The sequence below is a fragment of the Hakea prostrata genome, chromosome 8 (assembly GCF_041222555.1).
Source record: "Hakea prostrata isolate BN-2017 chromosome 8, UWA_Hpros_2, whole genome shotgun sequence".
NCBI lineage: Eukaryota > Viridiplantae > Streptophyta > Magnoliopsida > Proteales > Proteaceae > Hakea > Hakea prostrata.
Window position 1 is genome coordinate 40,633,190 of NC_142607.1, and position 25,116 is coordinate 40,658,305.

Below are 25,116 nucleotides of genomic sequence, written 5' to 3' on the forward strand. Positions count from 1 at the left end.
GGAGATCCTTGTGAATTTCCCTAATGAAGATTTGCATGAATTGATAATCCATGATGATAATTTTTTGTTTAAAAATTTATTGTTGGATTTTTTTTTCATGTGTTTTTGGATGAGTTTTTGAGTGAAAAAACGTGTTTTACCGTTTTTTTTTCGTTCAAGAAAAATTGAAAAATCGCCGTTTTTGGTCACTGTGGACCAGACGGACGGACGACCGTCTATTATCGCCCATTATCGAGTGGTCGATGACGTGACGGGACGGAATTTCCGTCTGGGAGACGGTCATCCGTCTGGTCACAGAATGGGAGACGGAATTTCCGTCTGGGCAGACGGTCATCCATCTGAGCATAAAAGGCAAACGGAATTCCGTGCGGCGACGGCGATCCGTCTGGGAGATGGATTTTTTTGGATATTGGTCTGTCCGATTCGAGAATGTGTTTCTAACTTACTGGACACCAATGGCCCGACAATCTGTGTGATGTTTGGGCATTGAGGGCCTATTGGGGCCTAGTGGGAGCTAATGAGGTAGAAGTGTTCTGTGTGAACCACCTCATAGCTTTAACATGATTGCATGTTTTATTTTAATAAAACTATTTTATTTTGGGTCTATCAATCATGTTTCTTGCATAGAATGAAACTAGTGTATAAGTCTATGTGGGTTTGCATGAGAATTTGATTGAATGTTTGTTAGCATCTCTTTTGGTTTAAATGCTTATCCCATAGGTTGACTATGCTAGTGTGATTTGTTGTTGCTTGAGTTGTGTTTTATGCTAGAATAGTTGAACTCATCCTAGTATGTAATGTCTAGAATAAATGGCTGCTACCAAGAGCATTGTTGCTAACTTCGCGAAAGGAGATAAACCGAATGAGAGGTATTATGACCTTTGGCACCGAAAGGGTGCAGTATCTCCTAGAAGAATAGAACATGCTTGGAAACCGTAAACTAGACCATGTCCCCCACGAGGAAGGTACCCTTGCACAGTATAGCAGGAACCTTGAGCTTTACAATGCCTGGAAGAGGAAAGACCGGGTAGCCGGGATACTACGAGCTCCATGAGGGCTCCATGAAGGATGACCTGATGCTTCGATTTGAGAAGCATAGGACTGCAAAGTCTTTGTGGGAGGCTGTGAAGTTCCAGTATGGAGGGACTTCCACCACAAGAGGCTGCCAGCTCGGACTCACCTTTGACGGTTATAAGATGCGCCGGGTCACACCATGAGGCAGCATATAACCATCATGTCCAACATGATTAGTGAGTTGAGCGAATGTGGGCGCCTAAAGAGCGATGAGGAGCAAGTCTCTGCATTCATTAGGTCATTGCCTAAGTCTTGGGAGCATATGAAGATCTTCTTGACTCATGTTGATGAGGTCAAGACATTTGATCAAGCTGCCAAGCACCTTGAGCTAGAGGAGGATCGGATGTTGGCCGATGTCCCTCACATTGAAATAGTTCTTGCTTGAAGCAAGCACTCGTAAGGGTGCGGGCTTCAAGCGCAAGAAGGAGAGAGCTCAACCTCGGTGGTCTAGGCAAAGTAATAGAGGTGGGAACGAGAAACAAGAGTGGTTTATGAGACATGGTTTTAGAGTTGTATTTGAAAACAATTCTTTGGTTTTGTATCCGGGTGATACGGTTTATGGTTATGGTTTTCTCTCGAATGGTTTCATTGTATTGGATACAATTGATTATTCATTTAATTCTAGTAGTGCTTTTGTTTGCCAAGATACTATGTGTATTGTTTCTAATTTGTGGCATGCTAGACTAAAACATATTGGTTTAGATAGGATGAACAGGTTGGCAAGAGAAGGTCTCTTAGGCCAAGGTTCACTATCCGATTTGCCAATCTGTGAGTCATGTCTAGCGGGGAAAAGCAACTAGAAAACCATTTAAAAGGGCTTTGAGAGCCTCTCTTCCTTTAGAACTTATCCATTCGGATGTGTGTGGACCCATGAATGTGCATACTAGAAAAGGACAGTCTTATTTCATCACATTCATAGATGACTATACAAGGTATGGTCACATTTATCTAATTTCTCATAAGTCGAAGCTCGGAATGTTTTAAGAAATTCATGAGCTTGGTTGAGAATCGATTAGATAAAAGGATTAAAACTCTTAGAACGGATAGAGGTAGAGAGTATCTCTCCGATATGTTCAAAGGGTTATGTGATGAAAAGGGGATATCTAGACAACTTACTATTCCGGGGGACTCCACACAGAAATGGGGTTCTTTGAGAGGAGGAATAGAACCTTGCTAGACATGGTGAGATCCATGATGGCGCAGGCAAATCTACCCATCTCTTATTGGGGAGATGCTTTGTTGATGCGGCCTATATCCTCAACAGAGTTCCAACCAAATCGGTTCCTTCCACACCATATGAGTTGTGGACCGGAAGGAAGCCAGATTTGAGTTATTTGCGCGCATGGGGATGTGCAGCATATGTTCACTCTACTTCTCACCAATATGGAAAGCTTGGACCCGAGAGGAAGAAAGTGTATCTTTGTGAGATATTCCGAACCCTCAAAGGGCCATATCTTCATTGGACTAGATGAGAATGAGAGGAGAACGGAACTTGAGTCTAGGGATGCAACATTCTTGGAGAATGATTTTCCATCTCTTTCAGGAGTTAACAAAGAATCATCGGAATTCTTTGAGATACAAGATAGTGGTCTTGTCACTCCAGGGATTCGGATTCCGGATAATGAACCCGGGGTTCATCCCAGGAAGATCCATAGTGGGAGTGGGAGTGCAGATGTGATAGCTACCTTAGACGGTGAGCAATCCGACATGCACTTGCGCCGTAGTGGGCGCGGGCTAGTTCCTCGTCGACGTTTCGACATAGAGGATGAAGCCTACATGGTAACTCTGAAGAGATCGATTGTGAGATGATTTCGGTCGATGAGCATGAACCAAAGAGCGTGAAGGAAGCTCTTACGGGGTCAAGCTCAAAGGAATGGTTAAAAGCAATAAAGGAAGAGTTGGAGTCGATGAAAGTTAATCATGTATGCGGGACTTGGTTGACTTGCTGCCGAGCCGAAAGGCGATTGGGAACAAGTGGGTTCTCAAGATCAAAAGAAAGGCGGATGGATCTATTGAGAGATTCAAGGCTCGTTTAGTGGCTAAGGGCTACACCCAACGAGAGGGCGTTGATTATGAGGAAAATTTTTCCCCTGTGGTTAGGTTTGCCTCAATTCGCCTCATACTAGCCATTGTTGCTCGGTTGGACTTGGAGCTTTATCGGATGGATGTAAAACTGCTTTTCTCAATGGAGAACTTGAGGAAGAGATCTATATGGATCAACCTCAAGGCTTTGAAGCACATGGACTTGAGCGCAAAGTGTGCAAGCTTAAGAAGTCCATATATGGCTTAAAGCAAGCATCTAGACAAGTGGAATGTGCGCTTCCACCAAGCTATGATGGAAAATGGTTTTTCCATGCTTGAGGAAGACCATTGTGTTTACACCAAGAGATCGATAATAATTATGTCATTCGACACTATACGTAGATGACATACTTATGGCTAGCAATAGCAAGGAGCTATTGGAAACCATTAAGAAATGGTTGTCCTCCGTATTTGATATGAAGGACATGGGTGAAGCAAGCTATGTGCTTGGTGTCAAGATTGTCAGAAATAGGCAAAAGAGATTCTTGGGTTTATCTCAAGAGACCTATATTGACAATGTCTTGACGAGATACGAGATGCACAAGCTGCAAACCAATTGATACTCCGGTGGAGAAGGGTTTGCATTTGAGCCTTGATATGGGTCCTAAGACTCAGAGGAGAAAACCAAGATGGAAAGAGTTCCATATTCCGGTGCGGTGGGTAGCCTTATGTACGCTATGATGTGTACTAGGCCGGATATTTGTTATGCGAGTGGGTTTGGTTAGTCGATACCAATCAAACCCAGGCATAGAGCACCTGGAAAGCAATCAAGAGGATATTGAGATATCTCGAGAGGAACGAGTAACTACATGTTGTGTTACCAAGGATCGGATTTGCGGTTAGTTGGCTATAGTGATGCCGATCGGGCTGGAGACATCGATGAGCGCAAATCAACCTCTGGATATGCTTTCTTGCTGAATGGCGGGGCCATTTCGTGGTGTAGCAAGAAGCGAGGCTTGTATATCCCTCTCGACCATGGAAGCGAGTATGTGGCATGCTCAGCTGCGGTTCAAGAGGCTGTTTGGTTGAGGAGATTCCTTCGACATCTCGGGATTGTGATGACATCCAAAGAGGCTGCCCTTGTCTCTTTGTGATAGTACGGCAGCTCTGAGCTATGTCAAGGACCCCAAGTATCATGGGAAGACCAAACATATACGGTTGAGATATCACTTTGTTAGAGACATTACATCAAGAAAGAAAGTTGTACTTAAGCATATATCTACTAGTTTGATGGTAGTGACCCTCTTACCAAACCTATAGCCAAGGATGTTTTTATTTCTCATGTAAAATCCTTGGGCTTGTGTAGATTGTGACTTATTTTTGTCTTGAGACTTTCTTATTAATGAATAATATGAGTTCATTCCAACATTTTTTTTATTCACTTTACGTGTGATTGTGTTTCTTCTAGCATAAAACAACATATGTCAATAGGCAAGAGAATGGCTCACTCACACGAGCATTCGCCTCGGCGCCTTGGAGGCGAGCAAAGATGAGACGGATTGTGAATGACTTTGTGTAGGTCAATTCATAATCATGATGTCGCCTTGATTTGGAATCAAGATGAGTTTCTCTATTGTGAAGAGAATTGACATGAATGTTCCCACTGTTCATGTTGCCTATAGGAGCAGTGCGAGTACTTTATGTGGCGCTAGGGTGGCGACAATAAAGAAACTCGGGTTAGGCGCAAGGGGTTGCGACTGGACTAAGACCTGTATGGTGTTGAGATGGACATACGTTCTATTGTATATAGAATGCTCCACCATAGCACATATATCATACTATGTGTGCTTAGCGATCATTGGAAATGAGAGGATGGATCCCTGCTCCTCTCATTGTGTGAGTCCTGGACCTTATGGTCCATTAGTGTTCTTAGTGACTTTCGACGACATCATGAAACGAAGGGTTGATGTGGCTACTTTGGGGTGTTACCTATGGTCATGATTGATTCGACCTAAAGGGGCACTACCGGGAAAGGAGTCAATCCTAAGTGTAGTGATGGTGCAGGGCGAAAGGAAAGGTTTGATTCAATTGCACCCTAAAAAGTGTTTGTTGGCGCCAACTGTATGTGTTACAATAGTGAACATTTTAAGGACAAGAAGGTGATCTCTCAGAGGGATCGAGATACCTTTAGTCTGGTGAGTTTGAATAAACCTAGGACACTGTGTTATACTAATGCTTATTTGATTTGTTTCTATGAGTGATGTGCCATTCGGCCTTCTTGGGAAGGTTTCTAGTTTGGGGCTCACGTGTGTAGGTATATCACCGGTCGCACAACCCATTTTGCCAGTATGACTTGTGGATATTAGTGTCTGGGACACAGGTGGTCTATGTATCTCGGGATACATAGTGAAGAGATCAATATATATGTATATCCGGGATATGCATGTGTGTCTGGGACACAAGAGATCTATGTATCTGGGATACATAGCAGAGAGATTGAATGTGTATATCTGGGATATACAAGTGTGTCTGGGACATATTGAAAGATTAACACTTGCCCTTGTGCAAGTGGGAGCTGTTGGAATTTATTAATTTGATTAATAAATTAAATGCCCAAGGGCAATATTGAAAACTCACTATTAGGGCGGTTACAAAATAGGGTTATATATTTTGGTAACCACCGCATTAGTGAAAAAGTAACTGAGTGATTCATTCGAACGAGCGAATCTCTGAAAAAACGGCGGCTCCATCTCTCTCTCTCTCTCTCTTAGAATCGCAGGCTTAGAAATTCTTCTTTCCGAGTATTTGATCTTCATTCCATTAATCCACGGCATTTGGGTTGTGGATATTATTCCCTTTCCCTGTGATTGTGGAATCTCGCCGGTAAATCTTTGGTGGTGGAATGAGAACGTGGATCTAGACTTCCGCTGCAAATACTTCAAGTAAGGGAAAGCGAATCCAAGTAAGGAATCTTTCCCCCATCAATTAATTGAATTGAATTACTTTTGATGTATTACCGACAGAGAAGATCATGAGATCATCAGCAAAAGCAAGATGGGTGAGGTTAAGGGATTTGCACTTAGGAATGGAGGAAATGAGAAGCTGATCAGTTTTGGATTGAAGGATTCGGGAGAGGACTTCCAAGGCAAGAGAGAAGAGGAAGGGAGAGAGGGGACAACCTTGGCGGATGCCAACCCGGGAAGAGAATAATCCAGCCGGAGAGCCATTGGCGATGACTAAGAACCTGGGAGTGGAAATTCAGGTTTCGATCCAGTGGATGAAAGGGGGAAGGAAGCCCATAGAGAGAGGACATTGCTAATGAAGTCCCAGCGAATGGAATCAAAGGCCTTATGGAGATCAACCTTAAGGTGTGCAACCTGGGAGTGGGCGAATCTATTGAAGCCACAGACAATCTCAGCACAGAGGAGAATGTTGTCCGCAATACTCCGGCTTGAGATGAAGGCTGACAGATTCGGACTAACAAGGGAGGGGAGAGCCTTTTTTAGTTTGTTCGCTAGGACTTTAGAGATGAATTTGTAGATGAGGTTACAGAGAGAAATGGGGCGAAAATTGGAGAGGGAGGAAGCTCCTTGCTTCTTAGGGATGAGACAGAGGAAGGTTTGATTAATGGAGGGGAGTTGAGAGGGATTGAAGAAGAAGCTGCGGATGGCATGAACAAGATTGCTCTTAATGAAATCCCAAGAGGCGAGGAAGAAGCCCATATTGAAGCCATCGGGGAAAGGGGCCTTGTTGGATTTGTGGGAACGGATGGCTAGAAGGATTTCTTCCATGGAGGGGATAGCAAAGAGAGAGGAGGCGAGGGTAGGATCAATGACTTTGTTAATTAGGTTGGGAGGAAGAGGGGAGTGGGCTGGAAGAGAGGGAGGAGAGAGAAGATTGGAGAAAAAGGAGACAATTTCGGCCTTGATGCTAACGAGATCGGAAATGCAAGAACCATTGTTAGTGATGAGGGAGGGGATGGAGTTGAAGTTATTTCGGGCCTTGAGAGACCGATGAAAGTAGGCAGAGTTGGAATCTCCGAGCTCAAGCCATTTCATTCTGACTTTCTGACGGAGGAAACTTTCCTTAAATGAGAGGAGGAAAGAAAGCTCAGCAGAGTGGGATTTCTCATTCTCGGCAAAAGTGGGGTTGGAAGGGTCATTCTGGAAGAGGGATTGAGTGGTTTGAAGGTTCGATCTACATGAGGAGATCCTAGAGGTGATATTGCCGAAGGAGGAGGAATTCCAGGATCAGAGGGCTTCCTTAGTGTTGTGGAGCTGGCGGGCAAAGGCAATAAGAGGGAGGGAGTGACAGTGGACCAGCCTAGACCAAGCTTTGCGAACAATGGGAAGGAAGGAAGGAAGGATCCGAAGTCCACATTTCAAAGAATTTGAAAGGTTTAGGCCCAAAGGAGGTGGGAGGCTCAAGCTGGACGAAGCGGGGGAGTGATCCAGAGAGATTGGGGTTAGAGAAAGTAGCTTCTTATTGCATGATTGGGGTTAGAGATTGGGATCAGAGAGTAGTCAGGTATATATATTGCATGATATAATCATTAACTCAATTTTTGTTTCTTCTTTTGGTTGGGGGGCAGTGGTTGTTGTGTTTTTAGGTTCATGAAAAAGAAAACTGTATTAATTTGTTGTAGCTTCAATGAGAAAATGGGAATGAATTTATATGATGGTCATCTGGCAAGGAAATTGTAGGAGAACAGGAAAATTGGAAAAAGTGAATGTATGAAGTCTGTCAAAGACTGAGAACTAGAACTGATTCCCATATAAACATATATGTAGTTGTATATCTGTCCAACTTGTCAAACTCCCACGACTCCAGCAACACATCTGCATAGATATGCCACCTACAAATTTCCACGGTGGACAATTTTCTTTTTGAAACAGCGTGAATATTAAATGTGGGGAAAAAAGGACTACGAGAATGCAAATTAAATCATGAGTTTCATTAAACAAAGATTAAAAGGATTAGATTTTGGGGGGGTGGGGAATCTACAACTTGAAGAAGAAATCATGCTTTGCAGCAAGTTTACTTCATCTTGTACGCATGGGGAATTCCCAGTTATTGACTACTGTCACTTCCTTCCCACTTTCCATGGAAATCTTAAGTTCCAAGACTTTTCTTCAGACCAAATATTGAGGATTATATCTGCAGTATGACGGGTAAATATATTGAATTGAGTTGTTAGTCAGTTGTTCTATCTCATGAGTTGAGAAAATAAGGTATATTCCTTCTCTGTTCAGCAAGTGTTGTAGTGAATCTATTTTTGTTATCTTGTATATTCATTTCTTAAAAGTCTCCTCTCTCCTGGAAACTCATTTCAATACATAGTGTTCAATTGCTTTTTCTTGCTGGAACTAATAGCAATAGGGATCCTCTTGTATAACCAACTAATGCGAGATCCCTGTAAAACTTCCTCTCTTTTTTTTTGGGCTGAATGATAAAAATTCATATGTTAAACATTAATGCGCATCCAGGGAATCGAACCCTGGTCAGTACCGTGGGAGGGTACTATGATACCACTACACCAGATGCGCTTGTTGTAATTGTCTGTAAAACTTTTATTTCTTTTACAGAATCACTCCTACTCAGGTATTTTTTCTAGATGAATACTTCAACTCAGTGTTACCTAAGTCTCCTTGTAACTTAGTATCTTCAATCAATATTTGTCATTTAAGAATTCAAAAATTAAAGTAGCATAATTGATTGTTGTTTCCACTTTTCCAGATTCTCCTATTACACAGCAGGTTCTGGTGGTGCTGGTCCAACAATATTGGCAACTAGTTTTCTGCTCCTAGGGGAAGATGTTATTGCTTATAATAAAGGTTGGTATTCTATACATATTTGGACCTTGTAGTAGGGTTAAAGCTGAATAGACCTGTTTAATCATCTTCACTAGCCATATTGATGTTGTCCTAGATTGAAAAGGATCCAACTAGAAGCCTATTGCCAGGATCTCAGATGAATGGGTAAACTTGGGTAGGTCAAAAAGGGTTTAAGGTGAAAACTAGGATAAGGATTTTGTATAACATAGGGTTTGGTGGTGTTAATGGTATAAATGGTCATTACATGTATTCCGGTCTAAAACGAGGCTTGAACAGTCTGACCACTTTAGTATGATGAGAGTGGTTCGACCATGTATCTATGGTAGGACCGACCACGTATCCAAGAGAGCCCGGTCAAGACGAACTTCTAGTGCCTATTAATTTTGAAGAAAGACAAGGCAGGTATAGAACTCTTTATAGAGTTACTTTCCTATCACAACTCATACTAGAGTCATATTCCAAATATAACTCTACCATCTTATTCTATATAAACACCTCAGGTAAACACTAGAAGGTAGGTATTGATATTCTGTGTGATCAATTACTTGAATTCTCTATTGAGTAGTTGAGATCATATCATTGGTACTGACTTGCTCGTCGGAGACGTACCTCGACCACACAAGGTCGAGCTCGTATTTTGCAGGTTCGTGACAGGGAAGGACGAGCGAGATTCCGTATCAACAATTGGCGGCGTCTGTGGGAAACTGCATCGAAAAGTCATGGGACAACCAAGATCAAAGATTGTGATCGAGAACGAGGTTGGTGATGATGTTTCTAAGGGAGATCCTCCACCTAAAATTCCGGAAAATCCCGACCAAGGGGGGAAAGATCCCGAACAGGGGGGAAAAACCCCGAACAGGCTGAGAAAAACTCCGAACACTCGCTGCAAGGCACATTGGCAAATCAGGTTGGGGTACTCCAGAAGGAACAAATAGAGCTTCGAAAGGAGATATCCTCCCTGAATGAACTAATCAGGATGGCCATGTGTCATATAATTGCCCCGACTGCAGAACCTAAAGATACTCAGAAAGTATTGGAGAGAAGCAAGAGTAACCTCTTGATCATTCCCGATCAAACGCCTCGACCATCTCAAGCAAACGGACAAAAGTTAAAAGAGAAGGTAGGCGAGAAATCCCGAGCATCTGAAAAAGAAATTCCAAGTAAAGATCCTCTGATCGACGAGGACAACGACCTAGGTAGCAGCAACAATCCGACCAAAGAACCAAAAGACAAAAGAAGCGAGATCGGACCGAGCAAACGTGAGGAGTGCATGAGCAAACAAATTAAAGAATTAGACGAGAAGCTAAAGAAGTTGAAGGATCCAAACAAAGATGATCTATATGCTTTTCTAAAGGAGGATCCTTTCATCTAAGTTATCTCTGAGGCTGAAAAACCAAAAAGCTTAAAATGCCCTACTTTTACTTTGTTCGACGGATCGCAATGTCCAAAACATCACATCACTCGCTACAAGTCGACCATGTCAATCTATAAGCATAGCGAGGCAGCCATGTGCCAAAGTTTCGCTGCCTCTCTGACCGGTTCCGCATTGGACTGGTTCTTGGCGCTACCAAGCGGCTCGATTAAGAGTTTTGATCAGTTAAGTAGAGTTTTCGTATTACGCTTCTAGAGTGGAGTTGGAATGAAGAAAAAAGAGGATACTTTGTTTGCTATAAAACAAGGTCGGACGGAGTCTATATGAAATTTTCTTCAAAGATTCAACAATCTTACCATGCAGATTGAAAGCTTGGACGAAAAAATTGCTTTCCATGCATTGTACCAGGGAATTACACATGAAGGATTGCTAGAGCGACTACTCCTGGATATGCCAAAAACATATGCAGAATTGAACGCAAGATGTCATAAGAAAGCGGAAATTTCGGAAACCCTAGAATCTCGAAAGAGAGAGAGCCAAGGGCCGAAAGGAGCAGTCGAGAACGAGCACCACCGACCAGGATGCAAGGGTTAAGCTCGGCCAAGAACGGTCGAGCAGAACCCCCAAAAAAAATCAAGAGATCGGTAATCTTCCACTAAATACAAGAATATCCAAAATCTTGATGCAAAATCAAGGACTTCTGAAGTGGCCGGATAAGATCCGAGCACCACTGGGAAAACGTGAAAAACAAAAGTATTGTAAATATCATAAGGATCACGGTCATTGGACGGACGATTGCAAAAATCTAAAGATGGAGATAGAAAATTTAATCTCTCGAGGACACTTGAAGAGATACATCCAACCTAAGCAAGAAGGCCGACCATAGGACAAGTTTGCCCTGAAGAGAGATAGGTCGGACTACAGAGAAGAAAGAAGAAGTCCGGCCAAACGCCGTCCTGAAGAGGATGAAAGTCAAAGAAAAAGAAGTCCAGTATATACTGTATTCGATGGCCCAGCGGAAGAATCAAGTCGACAAACAAAGAGAAAAGTACGATATATTGGGAATACTGAAACCAATAAAAATATATCTACTGAGTCAATTACTTTTTCTTCCAAGGACCTACGGGACATCACGATCCCTCATGATGATGCCCTAGTAGTCAAAGTTATCCTAGAAGGAATTGAAGTCCACAGAATTCTAGTCGATACTGGATTCTTAACAGACATATTATCATTGGAGGCATTCAAAAAGATGAAGCTAAAGGAGAACATGCTCGTTCCATGTGAAACCCAGCTTTTTGGTTTCATAGGATCGTCCACCCGAGCAGAAGGTACGATTCGATTAGAGCTACGGATCGGAGAACACCCAAGAGATAGGATCATACAATCCAATTTTATGGTTGTACGAGACTTGTCGGCATATAATGCTATCATAAGACGACCAACCCTCTGCGCACTTGAAGCAGTGGTCTCCTCGCTACACATGAAGATGAAATTCCCGACCACGAAGGGAATTGGTCGGGAATTGGAGAATGTCTGGCCGACCAGAAAAGTAGCCGGCAAAGTTACAACAACTACATGCTAAAGAAGAGAAGGACAAACTCAACCATAACTATCGAAGTCAGGGACGATGGCGATGAAGAAACTTTAGAAAGAGCCGAACCCGTGGAAGAGCTAGAAAGTATCCACCTCAATCCCGACCAGGAGGAACAAGGCACCATGATCGGTGCTGAACAAGAAGCAAACTTCAAATCAGAGCTTACCGAGTTTCTAAAGAAAAATTCTGATGTATTTGCTTGGTCGGCTGAAGACATGCCAAGGATTGACAGGGAGGTTGCCGAGCATAAACTCTGTATCGATCCACAGGCAATTCTGGTGGTTCAAAAAGAAGAAATTTCGCCATTGAAAAGCATGAAGCCATTAGAACTGAAGTGCAAAAGCTAAGACAATCTGGCTTCATAAAGCGCACAGACCACCCAAAGTGGCTGGCTAATGTGGTGATGGTCAAAAAAGCGAACAGGAAGTGGCGGATGTGTACTGATTACACAGACCTCAACAAAGCTTGCCCGAAGGATCACTATCTACTTCCACGGATCGATCTTCTCATAGATGCAACAGCCGGCCATGAAATGCTCAGTTTTATGGATCCATATTCAGGATACAATCAGATCCTCATGCACCCTGAAGATGAAAAACATACAGCATTCATAACTGACAGGGACAGCTATTACTATAAAGTAATGCCTTTTGGTCTAAAAAATGCGGGAGCAACATACCAAAGGGCGGTAAATAAAATCTTCACACATCAAATTGGCCGGAACATGGAGGTATATGTGGATGACATGCTGGTAAAAAGCATATCAAAGAAAGATCATCTGAGTGACCTAACAGAAGTATTCAAAGTACTTCGAAAATACAAGATGAAGCTACATCTGAAAAGTGCGCTTTCGGGGTGTCTTCTGGAAAATTCCTCGGATTTATGGTATCTCAAAGAGGAATCGAAGCCAATCTTGAGAAAATCAAAGCAATCTTGGACATGAAAGCACCCAGAACCATCAGAGAAGTTCAATGCCTAACTGGTCGAGTGGCAGCGCTAAATAAATTTATTTATAGATCAGGGGAGAAATGCCTACCATTCTTCAAAGCTTTAAAGCAGGTAGCAAATAAAAAAGGCAACATTTGGAATGATGAGTGTCAAGGAGCATTTGAAGAACTAAAAGAGAAACTATCCCGACCACCTTTGCTCGTGATGCTGACCAGCAAGAAGGAGCTACAACTATATTTAGCCGTTTCATCGATGGTGATTAGTACGGTTCTCGTACAAGAAGAAGGTAACATACAACAACCTTCTATTATATCAGTCATGTTCTAAATGACGCCGAGACTCGCTATCCAGAAGTGGACAAACAAGCTCTGGCACTAGTTGTAGCGGCCAGGAAGCTCCGTCCATATTTCCAATCTCATCCCATTACGGTGATGACAAATTTACCACTCAAAAAGATCCTTCACCGACTAGACCTGGCCGGAAGAATAGTGACATGGGCGGTGGAATTAAGCGAGCATCAAATAGAATTCAAGCCCCGATCAAGTATCAAAGCTCAATCCCTGGCAGACTTCATTGTTGAAATACAAGAAACAGGCAAAGATGAGGACGAGCAAGTGATAGAATCAGTCAAAAGATGGACCTTGTTAATAGACGGATCGAGCAATTCGCAAGGAAGTAGAGCAGGCCTATTGATGAAGAGTCCAGGAGGATTTGAAATAAAATATGCCCTTCGTTTCAAGTTTAAAGCATCCAACAATGAGGCTGAATATGAAGCCATGTTAGTGGGACTCAGAATGGCCAAAGCTTTAAGCATTCAACATCTATAAATCAAAAGTGACTCACAGCTGATTGTAAATCAGGTGAAGGGAGTCTATGAAGCCAAAGAAAGAAGAATGGAGAAATACCTGAACCTGGTCAACAATTACAAACAGTACTTTAAAGAGTTAGAGATAACTCAAGTACCAAGGATTGAAAACAACCAGGCCGATTTATTATCTCGCTTGGCCATGGAAGGAATGGATGTACAAGCACCAGTGATCTACCTTCAAGAGCTTGATAGCCCCAGCATAAACAAGGTCGACCACATGCAAATCTCAACCGAACAGGGTTGGATGGAGCCGATCATACATTATCTTGAGAACGACCATCTCCCGGAAGACCAAAAAATTGCTCGAGCAATAAGACAAAGAGCAGCCCGGTTCACGATCAAGGACGGACTATTATACAAACGATCATTCGCCCGACCACTGCTAAGATGCTTGGGACCACTAGAAGCTACAAATGTTTTAAGAGAAGTGCACGAAGGGATCTGTGGATCTCACATAGGATCCGCACACTCTCTAATACAATTTTACGCCAAGGATATTATTGGCCGACCTTAGAAGAAGATGCCAAAAACTTCGTTAAGAAGTGCGATAAGTGTCAGGCACACGCAAAGGTCTCCCACACCCTCGCAGTTCCTTTGACATCAATTCTATCCCCGATACCCTTCGCAAGATGGGGAATAGACTTGGTAGGGAAGTTACCTAAAGCGTCGGGAGGTAGAGAATACTTAGTAGTGGCAGTAGACAATTTTACAAAATGGGTAGAAGTTGAACCCCTTGCAACTATCAATACCGAGCAGATGTAAGCGTTTTGTCAAGCATAACATATCATATAGATATGGAGTTCCAAAAATATTAGTAACCGACCATGGAAAACAATTTGAGAATGCAGCATTCTCAACATTCTGCAAAGAACAGGGGATCGAGCACAGATTTTCCTCAGTAGCGTATCCCCAAAGTAACGGCTAGGTTGAGGTTACTAATAGAACCATGCTCGACGGGCTCAAGAAGAGGCTCGACCAGCTCAAAGGGAGATGGGTAGATGAACTACCTAGTGTATTGTGGTCATACCGAACAACTCCCAGGATGACCACTGGAGAATCACCATTCTGACTAGCCTACGGAGCAGAGGCTAGAGTCCCAGTAGAAATTCAAATTGGATCACTTTGGGAAATAGAATTTGAAGAAGAGGCAAACATCGAAGGAATGCGAACCAATCTGGATCTGATTGACGAGGTAAGAGACAAAGCCCAATTCCGACTTGAGGAATATTAGCGAAGGATAGCGACATATTATAATGCCAAGGTTCGGAATGAACAATACTTACCCGGTGAACTGGTGCTTCGCCGAACGGCTGCGTCAGATCCAACCAATTAAGGGAAATTATCCCCAAATTGGGAGGGACCATACATAGTTATACGACAAGTCGCCCCTGGAGCATATCATTTACAAGATCCGGAAACGAGCGATAAGATCCCTTGATCATGGAATTCAAACAATCTCCGGAAATACTATCAATAAGCATAGTATCCAAGAATGGCGCAAACACGACAAAATTTTGTTATTTACTTCAGTCTTGTTATTTATCTCAATATGTAGACAGCAAGGGAGACTCATAATCCCAAAGCTTCGAACTCTTTATATAAATAAAGACTTTCATACAAGTTACTACTTGACTTCAACAAGACACACAGAAAAGACCTGAAACTCTCAGGCAGAAAAGACCTGAAACTCTCAGGCAGAAAAGACTTGAAACTCTCAGGTAGAAAAGACCTGAAAATCTCAAGCAGAAAAGACCTAAGCAGAAAAGACCTGAGATTCTTAGGAAGGCCCTACGAATCTTAAGGCATAAAAGACCTAAGATACTACTTAGGCAGAAAAGACCTAAAATCAATAGGCAATAAAGACCTAACACTCATTAGGCACGAAAACTTCAAAATCATACCAAGTTATCATGCCCGGGAGGTAGGGGTTATGAACGAGCAGTTGTTGACGAACAGCTACTTAGTCCATGACCGAGCAAACCTTACTATACCGAACAACATGGCTCGGAATGATACAAATGCATGCCATGAAAGAACAATCAAGCTACACCGAACAAGGATATGATACCATAACCGGTCAAGTACCGAGCAATAACACTTGTTCAAAATAAAGAATATCATTACAAAAAATTACCAAACATTGTTTTAAAGTTAGCACCAATAATAAAATGGTTTACATATCAAATGACCGACCAAAAGAAAAGGGACTACACGGGCGCTACATCAGACGAACACTTCTGAGCGGTGTTCGCATCGTTCAAAAGTCCTTGGTCAGTAGCCATAGCTTCTGTGTTAGTTGAAGGACCGGCATCATCTTCCTCCTCAAGGGCCGGTTCCCAATCGGAGTTTAGAAAGTCCCGGACATACCTTCTTCGGCAAAGCAAAAGCTTTTTTGCCTACCGCCCATGAAGGACGGGGAAGCTTCAACTCATCATATATGCCAGGATCGATAAACCTCTGCAAAGGCTCAAGGTTGATTTCTTGGAACTTGTCAACATTGTTCGAGTAAGCATCCCGCCGACCATACTTGAAGCCGGGAGCTGCCACCTTGGCGACAAAATCCATACATCCTTTCGTACGAACCCAATGACGAATCACAACATGCTTTAAGTCTTCGGTAAGGTTCTCAAAGGAAGCAGGACAAGTTTGAGAAAGTTGGTCGGTCAAATCTCTTATACATTGATCTTTTTCCTTCTTCTCTTGCTCGAGCTTCGCAAAAGAGACATCTTTAGCCTCCAAAGATTGCTTAAGCTTTACATTCTCGAGCTCAAGATCATCTATTCTCTCCTCGGCAGACTTCACACGAGTGTCCGAGATTGTTTTCTCTTCTTTCAAACCAACATTCTCCTCAACTAGGAGATCGAACCGACCAGTCATATCCTTGATCTTCTCATCAAGATGCTGAATGGTTGACTGATCTCTCCGAGCAGCCTCCAAATTGCCTCCCCAAGCTTGAGTTAAGGCACATAGTAATCTGGCAGGAGACAAAGATGATAATAAATCATTCATTAAAGAAATGTTCGAACAAGTCAATCTTTTAAAGCTTATACCTGGTCATAATATCTTGAGTCCAGTCCGGACCAATTTTCTGAAGAAATTTTTTATCAGTAGGAAGCAAGGCTCCCGGCAACCATGCTTGGGCAACCTCGGTACCATCAGCATTGTTATTCAACAAATACGAGCTTAGCGGTGGATCCGGAAGCCGAGTGCTCGGTGATTCTGTAAAAGGAGAAGGAGACGCGTCCATGCTTACTCCCGAACCAGCAATAAAAGATGTTGGCGCATTTTTCTTGCTCGGTCGTGGAGGTAAGTCAGACACACCAGCCGACCTTTTCGGAGCTAAAGAGGAAAGTATCTGTTTCTTTTTATCGGACGGAGCACGATCAGGCTTGGTGGGTATTCTGGCTTCCACCTCTTCCATATCTTCATCAGCTGATCAGGAACAGGCTGCTCGGCTAAGCAACACTGAAACAACGAACAGGTCAATCCCGATCAAAAGAAGATAAAAGTGTATAGATACACAAAAACACAAGTATGACTCACCGAGCAGGAAACCCCAATGACCCAGCACATTGGGATATTCCGGGGAATAGCCATGAACAGCAAACATGTTCTTGTCCTGGGATGGAAGCCGAACAATCCTCTCCCTAGCACGCTCCTCGGCTTCGGTTAAAACGGGATAATCGTTTGACCCTTCAATTGGTCCTTGAACCCAGTGTATTGGAAAAGAAAGGAAAGGGCAAAAGGGGGTTTGACGAAGAAATATTTGGGACGCCATCCTCTGGTATTGGATGGGAGAGTGCCAGTTCCGACGAAATTCCCCGACCAGCCATATTGGGAGGCAGTCCGTTTGGACAGATAGAACCATCCATCCTGTTCTTGCTTTTTTGTCATAAAAAAGTGGAAGAAGAGAGGAAGAGTTGCTCGGACTCCTACATTTTTACCCTGACAAAACCCCCAAAAACATATCACATTTCTCCAGCTGTTCGGCACAAACATCCCCGAACACATTCGAAAGTGGTTCATTATTTCCCTAAACAAAGGGTGAACAGGAAGACGAAAGCCGCTCTTTAAAGCATCTTCATAAAGAGCAAACTCCCCTGGCCGAGGAGAATTAGCCCGTTCAAAGGAGGTCGGGACTCGAAGGACATAGTCGGATGGTATTTCATATTTTTTACGGAGGTAGTCCAACCTTTCTTTGGTCATTAAGGAGGGAAGAAAATCAGGGCCAGTTGAGTACGGACCATAGTCTATATGGTCGGGAGTAAGCTCTTTATTCTTTTCTACAGTATACTCTTCTAAAGTCAAACTATCCTTCCACCTTTGCCTCTCAGCTTGAAAGCGAGCCTGAGCACTCCTACCTACTATTTCAGGTCGGGATTCAGTTTCTATATCATTGTTACTAGTGTGTTCACGATCAGATACTGTTTCATAAGTGTCATCGGAATGACCACTAGAACTATGCCCGGGATTTGCAGGGTGTTCGGGTTTGTAGTTGGCAGAGACGGAGACAGAAGGATTCTCCTCAAATTTCCTTTTGGGTCTCGAACCTAAAGAACCTCTCTTCACTATCACCATGGTTTTCTAAGACTATCATGGAAGTTTAAAGTAGAAAAACAAAAGGAAGACACAGACAAAGAACAGAGGAAAACAACACAAAAGATCTTATAAGAAATTGCAGGAAATAAATCATGCTTTCATCCAACTAACTGCAGAAAGGAAAAGGCGAAAGCAACAAAGAAGCTTACTTGTTTGAAGAGGAGCGAAGAGATTAAAGCACTAAAACCAAGCAAAAGAGGAAACTTCAGAAAACCAAATCCCAGTTCTCGTTTCGCAAGCAGTTACAGAGAAGTAGAAGAAGGAGGAATGAAATGAAAAAACTAAAGTAGAAATGAGCAGCAAATAGAAGAGGGAGGAAAGCATATAAATACACAGCCATAGATTCCAATCTAAGGGCTGGTATCAGTATGCCATCAACGGTCAAAACTTATATATTCTGACATATTCAAATCCAATGGTGCATAATAACCAACATATGTACGGTGGAGATGAAGAGTCTCTTCGTCATCATGAAGACACTTAATGCGACACGACAATTCGGACACGTGGAGACCGCCTACAGACTTCGAAGAACGTGCATCGAGATATGCGTCCAAATGACGGCTGCTCATAAGTGGGATGTTATAGTTTTCGAGAAAACATTGTGGTCGTTCCGAACAAGTTCTCTATCTACGGGAATAAAATTAATCCATTAAACTGAGCACATGGTCCTCAACCTCAATGGACGGGGGGCTTATGTTAATGGTATAAATGGTCATTACATGTATTCCGGTCTAAAACGAGGCTTGAACGGTCCAACCACTTTAGTATGATGAGAGTGGTTCGACCATGTATCTATGGTAGGACCGACCACGTATCCAAGAGAGCCCGGTCAAGACGAACTTCTAGTGCCTATTAATTTTGAAGAAAGACAAGGCAGGTATAGAACTCTTTATAGAGTTACTTTCCTATCACAACTCATACTAGAGTCATATTCCAAATATAACTCTACCATCTTATTCTATATAAACACCTCAGGTAAACTCCAGAAGGTAGGTATTGATATTCTGTGTGATCAATTACTTGAATTCTCTATTGAGTAGTTGAGATCATATCATTGGTACTGACTTGCTCGTCGGAGACGTACCTCGACCACACAAGGTCGAGCTCGTATTTTGCAGGTTCGTGACAGGGAAGGACGAGCGAGATTCCGTATCAACAGGTGGTATTTGTAATGTCAAAACTAGGGTAAGGGTTTGATGTTAGGTTAGATTATGTTGATGTAGGAAGTCTGCTAGTGTAGATTCAGTGTTTTTGCTTGGGACAACAGAAAATTAGGGTTGGGTTTACAGGTTTCTGAAAGAAGAGGATCAGGGAGTCTAGGGTTTCTAATGGTCAGATAAGTTTGAGACATAGAGCCAGTTTTCCTAGGGCTGTGAGGATGATCTGATCTAAATATGGTAGCGTTCTGATGATTGGAGTGGTTTAAGGCGAATTTAGGGTTGCGGAAAGCTAGTCTTTAGAGGGTTAGAAGAAAAATAGTTTGAGGTTGTGGATGATTCAACTTACTGAAGTTCTTCTTAAACAGTAGCTTGAATGATGAAGATGTTATTGGGGGAAGAAAAAGGAAGGAGAGAAGAGAGAGAATCAGGTTTGGATATCAGTGCCATATGCATTGCTCAGCATCTCCAAAACTCTTGGGAAAAAGTCATTCTTTATTCAAATCATCTTTAATTAGTGGAGGATGTATACAAATATTTAGAGCTTTTAAATTCCTGATTTGAATCATGAAGACTCCTAAATTACTCTAAAAGACTCAAAAATAGAACTAGAGCTCAGACTAAAGCTATGATTTACTGTCAAATCCTAATTAAAATCACGACTGCATAGTAAGTCTTGAATAAAAGAATCAACTAAAAGTTGAAGATTCCTACCTACTGATGCTGTGTACTAACATTACCCTCACTTTTACCCCCAAAATAAAGAAAATCATCCTCACTTTATGAGCTTATTTATTAGGTTTCTTATGTCAATAAGGCCTATTGAACCCAACCTGGGCCAAAATAGTCTTTTGAGGCTCAATTGACTCATATGGACAATTCTTACTGTGTCAGCTGTGTTGTTGTTCGATGCTATCATAAGGCTTATGTCAAAAGGTTCCTTGTTTTTGCTGGTCTTCCTAGATAGAAAGTTTGTTCTTCTGCAAGAATGTTCTTCCTTTCTTTTAGCTAGTTTTTAAATTATCCACTCAAATGAAGTTGGTATTCTAAATCTTTGTTGGCTTGAAAGCTTTTGTTTAGTGCAACTCCAATTTTCACTGAATTCCTAACGATGTTATCAACCTTTTAATCAGGAGAAAAAGTCAAATTAAAGCCGTACAGTGGAGTTTTAAATGTTGACTTTGGAAAAGGGATTGGAAAGAAAGATGTTTATTTGTTGTAAGTTCTCTTTATTTATTGTAACTTCTCAGTTCTCAAAGGATTCTTTTTTTTTTTAGCCAATCCTTCATGTTTAAATTATTTAATGTGTAAATAATACAAGGATGCATCTAGTATCGAAATTGCAAACTTGTGCCCTTAAAAAGAAATCCCCTGATGTTTATTTTGTCAATTTCATATTTTGATCTATGATGCGCATCCTGTATAAATGTACCTTCATAAAGCTCACTCCTAAGGATGACAAAGTCAGTGATGAAATCTTCATTCTTGCATTTCCCTAGCAGTCCCCCCCCCCCTTTTATCTAGTTTTAATCTGTTTTATTGCTTGCATAAAGCATAAGCAGTAATAGGTGGAGTAAACACTGACATTTATGATGTTATTAAAGACAGAAACTACAAATTAGGTGGATACATATTATCTTTAGTAGTTTAGAAAATCATTTTTAAGTATCTATAATCTCTGATTGGCAAGAGGAGTCTGGGCTTTTCAATTGTTGATTAAAATGAGACTCATAATTGTATGCACAAAGTATCACATTTATAATTTTTATCTAATCATATTATAAGAATGCCTGAGTCTTGTGTATGATTAGTTTGGAAATAACAAATTTTAGTTATTTTAGAGCCTTAGTTCTCAATTGAAGAACTGGTACTATTCATGAATCACGGGCTATGTACTTTGTGGAAGTGGATTTCTCCAGCAACAGCTGTGGTCAGATTTATAGCAGGTCCTATTTTGGAGAAGTTTACACACAAAAATGTTCAGTGTCACCTATAAAGGAATGGCTAATTGCCAAAAGCAGTATTCTTTGCTTAGTGAATGCTTCATATAATTGCTTCTGGATCATCCATCGTATTTCCTTATTTTACTCCTAAATAGAGTTGCTGTGTGTAATTTTTGTAAATCCTCCTTTGGATGGACTCACATACATGGTGGTTGGATCTACTTTTTAAGGACGGCTGTGTAAGATCCCCTTTTACTTTCTTCTCTTACTATCATACCCCACCCTAAATGGGCTGGGTTTATAGGTTTGACCCGGTGCTACTTGTACTCGACACCAGACTCCCTTCAGACCATCAATGCGGTACCATAACTATACATTCAAATTATAGCACATGACCAAAGGCAATGTAAAGGAGGGTAAAATAACATATATGGTCACATGCAATTAAAGAATTCTAATGATAATAAGAGTATATAGTCCCCTGCAACAATTCAATTACATATCCAATAGTTAAAAGAAATACTTATAACCTTAAAACCTGAAATGTACCTTATACTCTCCTTGCCCAGTGGCCTACTCTCCACCAACACCATCATATGCATATGCCAACTGCTCTGCAAAGGCATCTAGATCTGTCGCTTCACCTAAAAAGAGATATTTCCACTGAGTGAGTTCCGCCGAACTCATGAGGGAAACACACATCAATAAATGAATGCTCACCTATAGGCCTACATGCCATTCAAGGTGCAGCAATATAAATATGCAAGTCTTCCATCTATAGTGTCATGCAACAGAGCTGGAGCCAACCCCATAGTACTAGCCCCAATAACCCCACCAAACTGCCGGATGCCCCTCACAGATTTGGCCCTTGTGTTGGTAGCACAGGTCCTATGACATGTAAAGTTGTTAACTGATGCATACTGCTGATAATTCACACAGACAGACAGACAAACAGAATGCTCTAAAGTGTTGTGGACCCTCAGAGATTTTTTAAGCTTTTTCTTGTGTTTCTGCTCCTGTTCCATTCTCTGGTAAATTGGGCAAAGATCACTGAACTGGAATTGAAATGTCAAATGTATAACTATCTTATAATAAGGATAGAAGAAAAAAAGTTACTTGTTTCATGAGTCCTCACTTGGGGTAATTTACAGGATTTCAGATCACTTTTTTGATGTTAATGCCACTCTTACATTTATAATAATTTCAGGGGAATGGAACTGATTCTTAGATGACTCTTTTTTCCTTTTCAGAAACTTACCTGAAGTAACAACTGCTTATGAGGTCTTGGGTGTACCAACCATCAGTGCTCGATTTGGTACTGCTCCCTTCTTTTGGAATTGGGGAATGGAAGTTATGACAAGTCTTTTTTCACCAGTATGCTCTAACATCTCTTGCTTTGTTATCCATTCTTTATATTATGTTATGATCAGTCTTTTTTCAGCTGCATTTGTTGCTATTCCCATTCCCATTCCAAGTGGTTGAGCCTCTGTGCAGCGGTTAAATTTTGCTATTGGAACCTGTTGGTTGTGGGTTCCAAACCTATGTACACGCTGCAGATATTTGCCTCTCCAAGACCCTGCAGTAGTTGAAGCCTTATTCACTGGGATGCTCTTTTTCTTTTATCTGTTATAGGGATAAATTTTTTTTATTTACTTGCTCATGCTGACCAGCGAGTTAATATCCTTGAAAATAAAATATACTATTAAGTCATATTTAAAAGTCTTCAGTTATTTGTCATCAGATTGGGGCAAACCCAGTGCCAAAGGCTTTTACACGAGCAGAGTCCTGGGGTGGGGTTTTTTTTTTTTTTTTTTTTTTGGGGGGTGGGGGGTCAATTTTCCTATGCAATCTTACCCAGCAATTTTTTGCTGAGAGACTGTTTCAATACCTTGACCTCAGGCTACAACTGTGGTCCACCAATGCCCGCCCCAAGTTATTTGTCATGATATTCTGTCCACAATTAAGGTTTAAGGAATGGTAATCCTGCAGGAATTTCTGAGAGACAGAAGCAAAGTTCAACAATTGGTTCAACTTTTTGACCCTTCAGTCCGAGTTATTGATGCAATTGCTGGAGAGCGTGTTTCAATGAGGGTGAGCCAATAGGAAGTACAAAGAAACCTTTAAAATTTTATAGCTGTTACTCTCAAAGCTTAGGTTTTTCTTTTGAAGCTTACATGTTTTCATGAGAGGAAGGGGATATGGGTCCATTCATGCCAAGTGAGACCTAAAACCATATAGATCTTCTTTTCCTGACTCTGCATAGGTTGATTTGGAGTGCTCAAATGGGCGCAAGACGGTTGGAATATTCAGTCATAGACGATTGTCTGTGTAAGTCTTGCTTTTAAGAGCTTTTATCGTAGGATAATGGAAATTACCCCCCTCTCACTAGACATGTTGAAATAGCAAAATGTTCATAAATTCCTTGTTTCCACATCCTTTTCTTCATTTCTTTTCTTTTTGTGCCTTTCCTATAATAACTGGAAATAATATGTTCTTTATATGATTTTAAGCTACACATTTTCTCTGGAGTGATGATTTACAGATCAGTAGGAACTGCAACATCTGCATTTGTATTGGCTGTTCTTGAAGGGAACACAAAACCTGGTGTTTGGTTTCCGGAAGAAGTATGTATAACAGCAACCACCTAACCCCGCCACCCCCCCCAAAAAAAAAAAAAAAGCCTCTCTTTCAGGGAGGGGAAAAAAATACACCACACCCATTCACACTAAAAAGCTGTTCTGACCCATTTTACATCCTCCATACAGCCTGAAGGCATTCCAGTTGAGGCCAGAGAAGTGCTTCTCAACCGTGCTGCAGAAGGAACAATTAATTTTATAATGAACAAGTATGGAGTCTTACTTTTGGATCCACAGCTTCCCACCCCTACTTTTTCAATATGTTTTTGTTGACTCTAGTTTCCCTTGGCAGACCTCCTTGGATGATAGAGACTGAACCCAAAGAGCTTGGATTGGGCATATACGTTTGAAACTATCTAAGTAGCAGAACAAAAACATTGAATTTATTTCCTTCAGCTTCCCTCATATGGGACTGGTACAGGTAAAATTTCACTGTTACACTGAACATCTCAATTCCTTATTGAGGGATTAGTTAGGACACGGTGGCCTGCAGGGGTCAGTACCCATATCTTAAATGAATTTGCAGCAAAACAACATTTGAGCTCCATGTTGATTTGTTGCTTTTGGTGTTCAAACTTTCAATTTGGAGCACCATAACGTTTGAGCTCCTTGTTGATTTATTGCTTTTTGTTGTTCAAACTTACAGGTCTGGAGTCTTTGGACACCGCAATATTGTTCAACTGGCAGTCGACATCATCTCCTGGTTGACAATACATAACTGTAGTGATTATCCTTTCAAAGAAGTGAGGCAAATCCTCAACTTGTCGGGCAAGTAAAATCCTCAGGAAGTGGATGGGTGCACAAGTTCTTAATTTGTAAAACGCCTCTGGAACAAAGATTGAGCCATGTTTATGTACATTGAAGCATCCTTAATAGATCCATGATAACTCCTTTCTAGTTGTCACAAATGATCTAAACAACCTGGCTATGTAAATGAAACTCCAAAAATCAAATTTCCAGGTACTGTTTTGTTCGATGACAATGCTGACAAGCAATTTTGATTCACTAGAAGGTGTGGGGTTCAAATACATGTTCATCCAACCTGGTTGATAGTATGATATTT

The 25,116-nt window shown here is 41.6% G+C and overlaps 1 protein-coding gene and 1 non-coding gene across 2 annotated transcripts in view; one reads left to right on the forward strand and one right to left on the reverse strand.

The window, feature by feature from the left end:
* LOC149007872 (Saccharopine dehydrogenase) overlaps window positions 1-25,087 on the forward strand; it is a 41,680-nt gene extending 16,593 nt beyond the window's left edge. Inside the window, exons 6-14 of the mRNA XM_089165087.1 lie at window positions 8,833-8,930; window positions 20,608-20,692; window positions 22,668-22,791; window positions 23,407-23,508; window positions 23,681-23,745; window positions 23,960-24,041; window positions 24,183-24,262; window positions 24,346-24,474; window positions 24,700-25,087. Coding sequence (XP_089021213.1) covers window positions 8,833-8,930; window positions 20,608-20,692; window positions 22,668-22,791; window positions 23,407-23,508; window positions 23,681-23,745; window positions 23,960-24,041; window positions 24,183-24,262; window positions 24,346-24,403 — 694 coding nt within the window. The 3' untranslated portion in view covers window positions 24,404-24,474; window positions 24,700-25,087. The remainder of the gene's footprint in view (window positions 1-8,832; window positions 8,931-20,607; window positions 20,693-22,667; window positions 22,792-23,406; window positions 23,509-23,680; window positions 23,746-23,959; window positions 24,042-24,182; window positions 24,263-24,345; window positions 24,475-24,699) is intronic.
* On the reverse strand, window positions 8,572-8,642 carry TRNAG-CCC (transfer RNA glycine (anticodon CCC)). The gene has a single exon. It is a non-coding gene; the product is annotated as a tRNA-Gly (tRNA).
* Window positions 25,088-25,116: the final 29 nt, after the last annotated feature.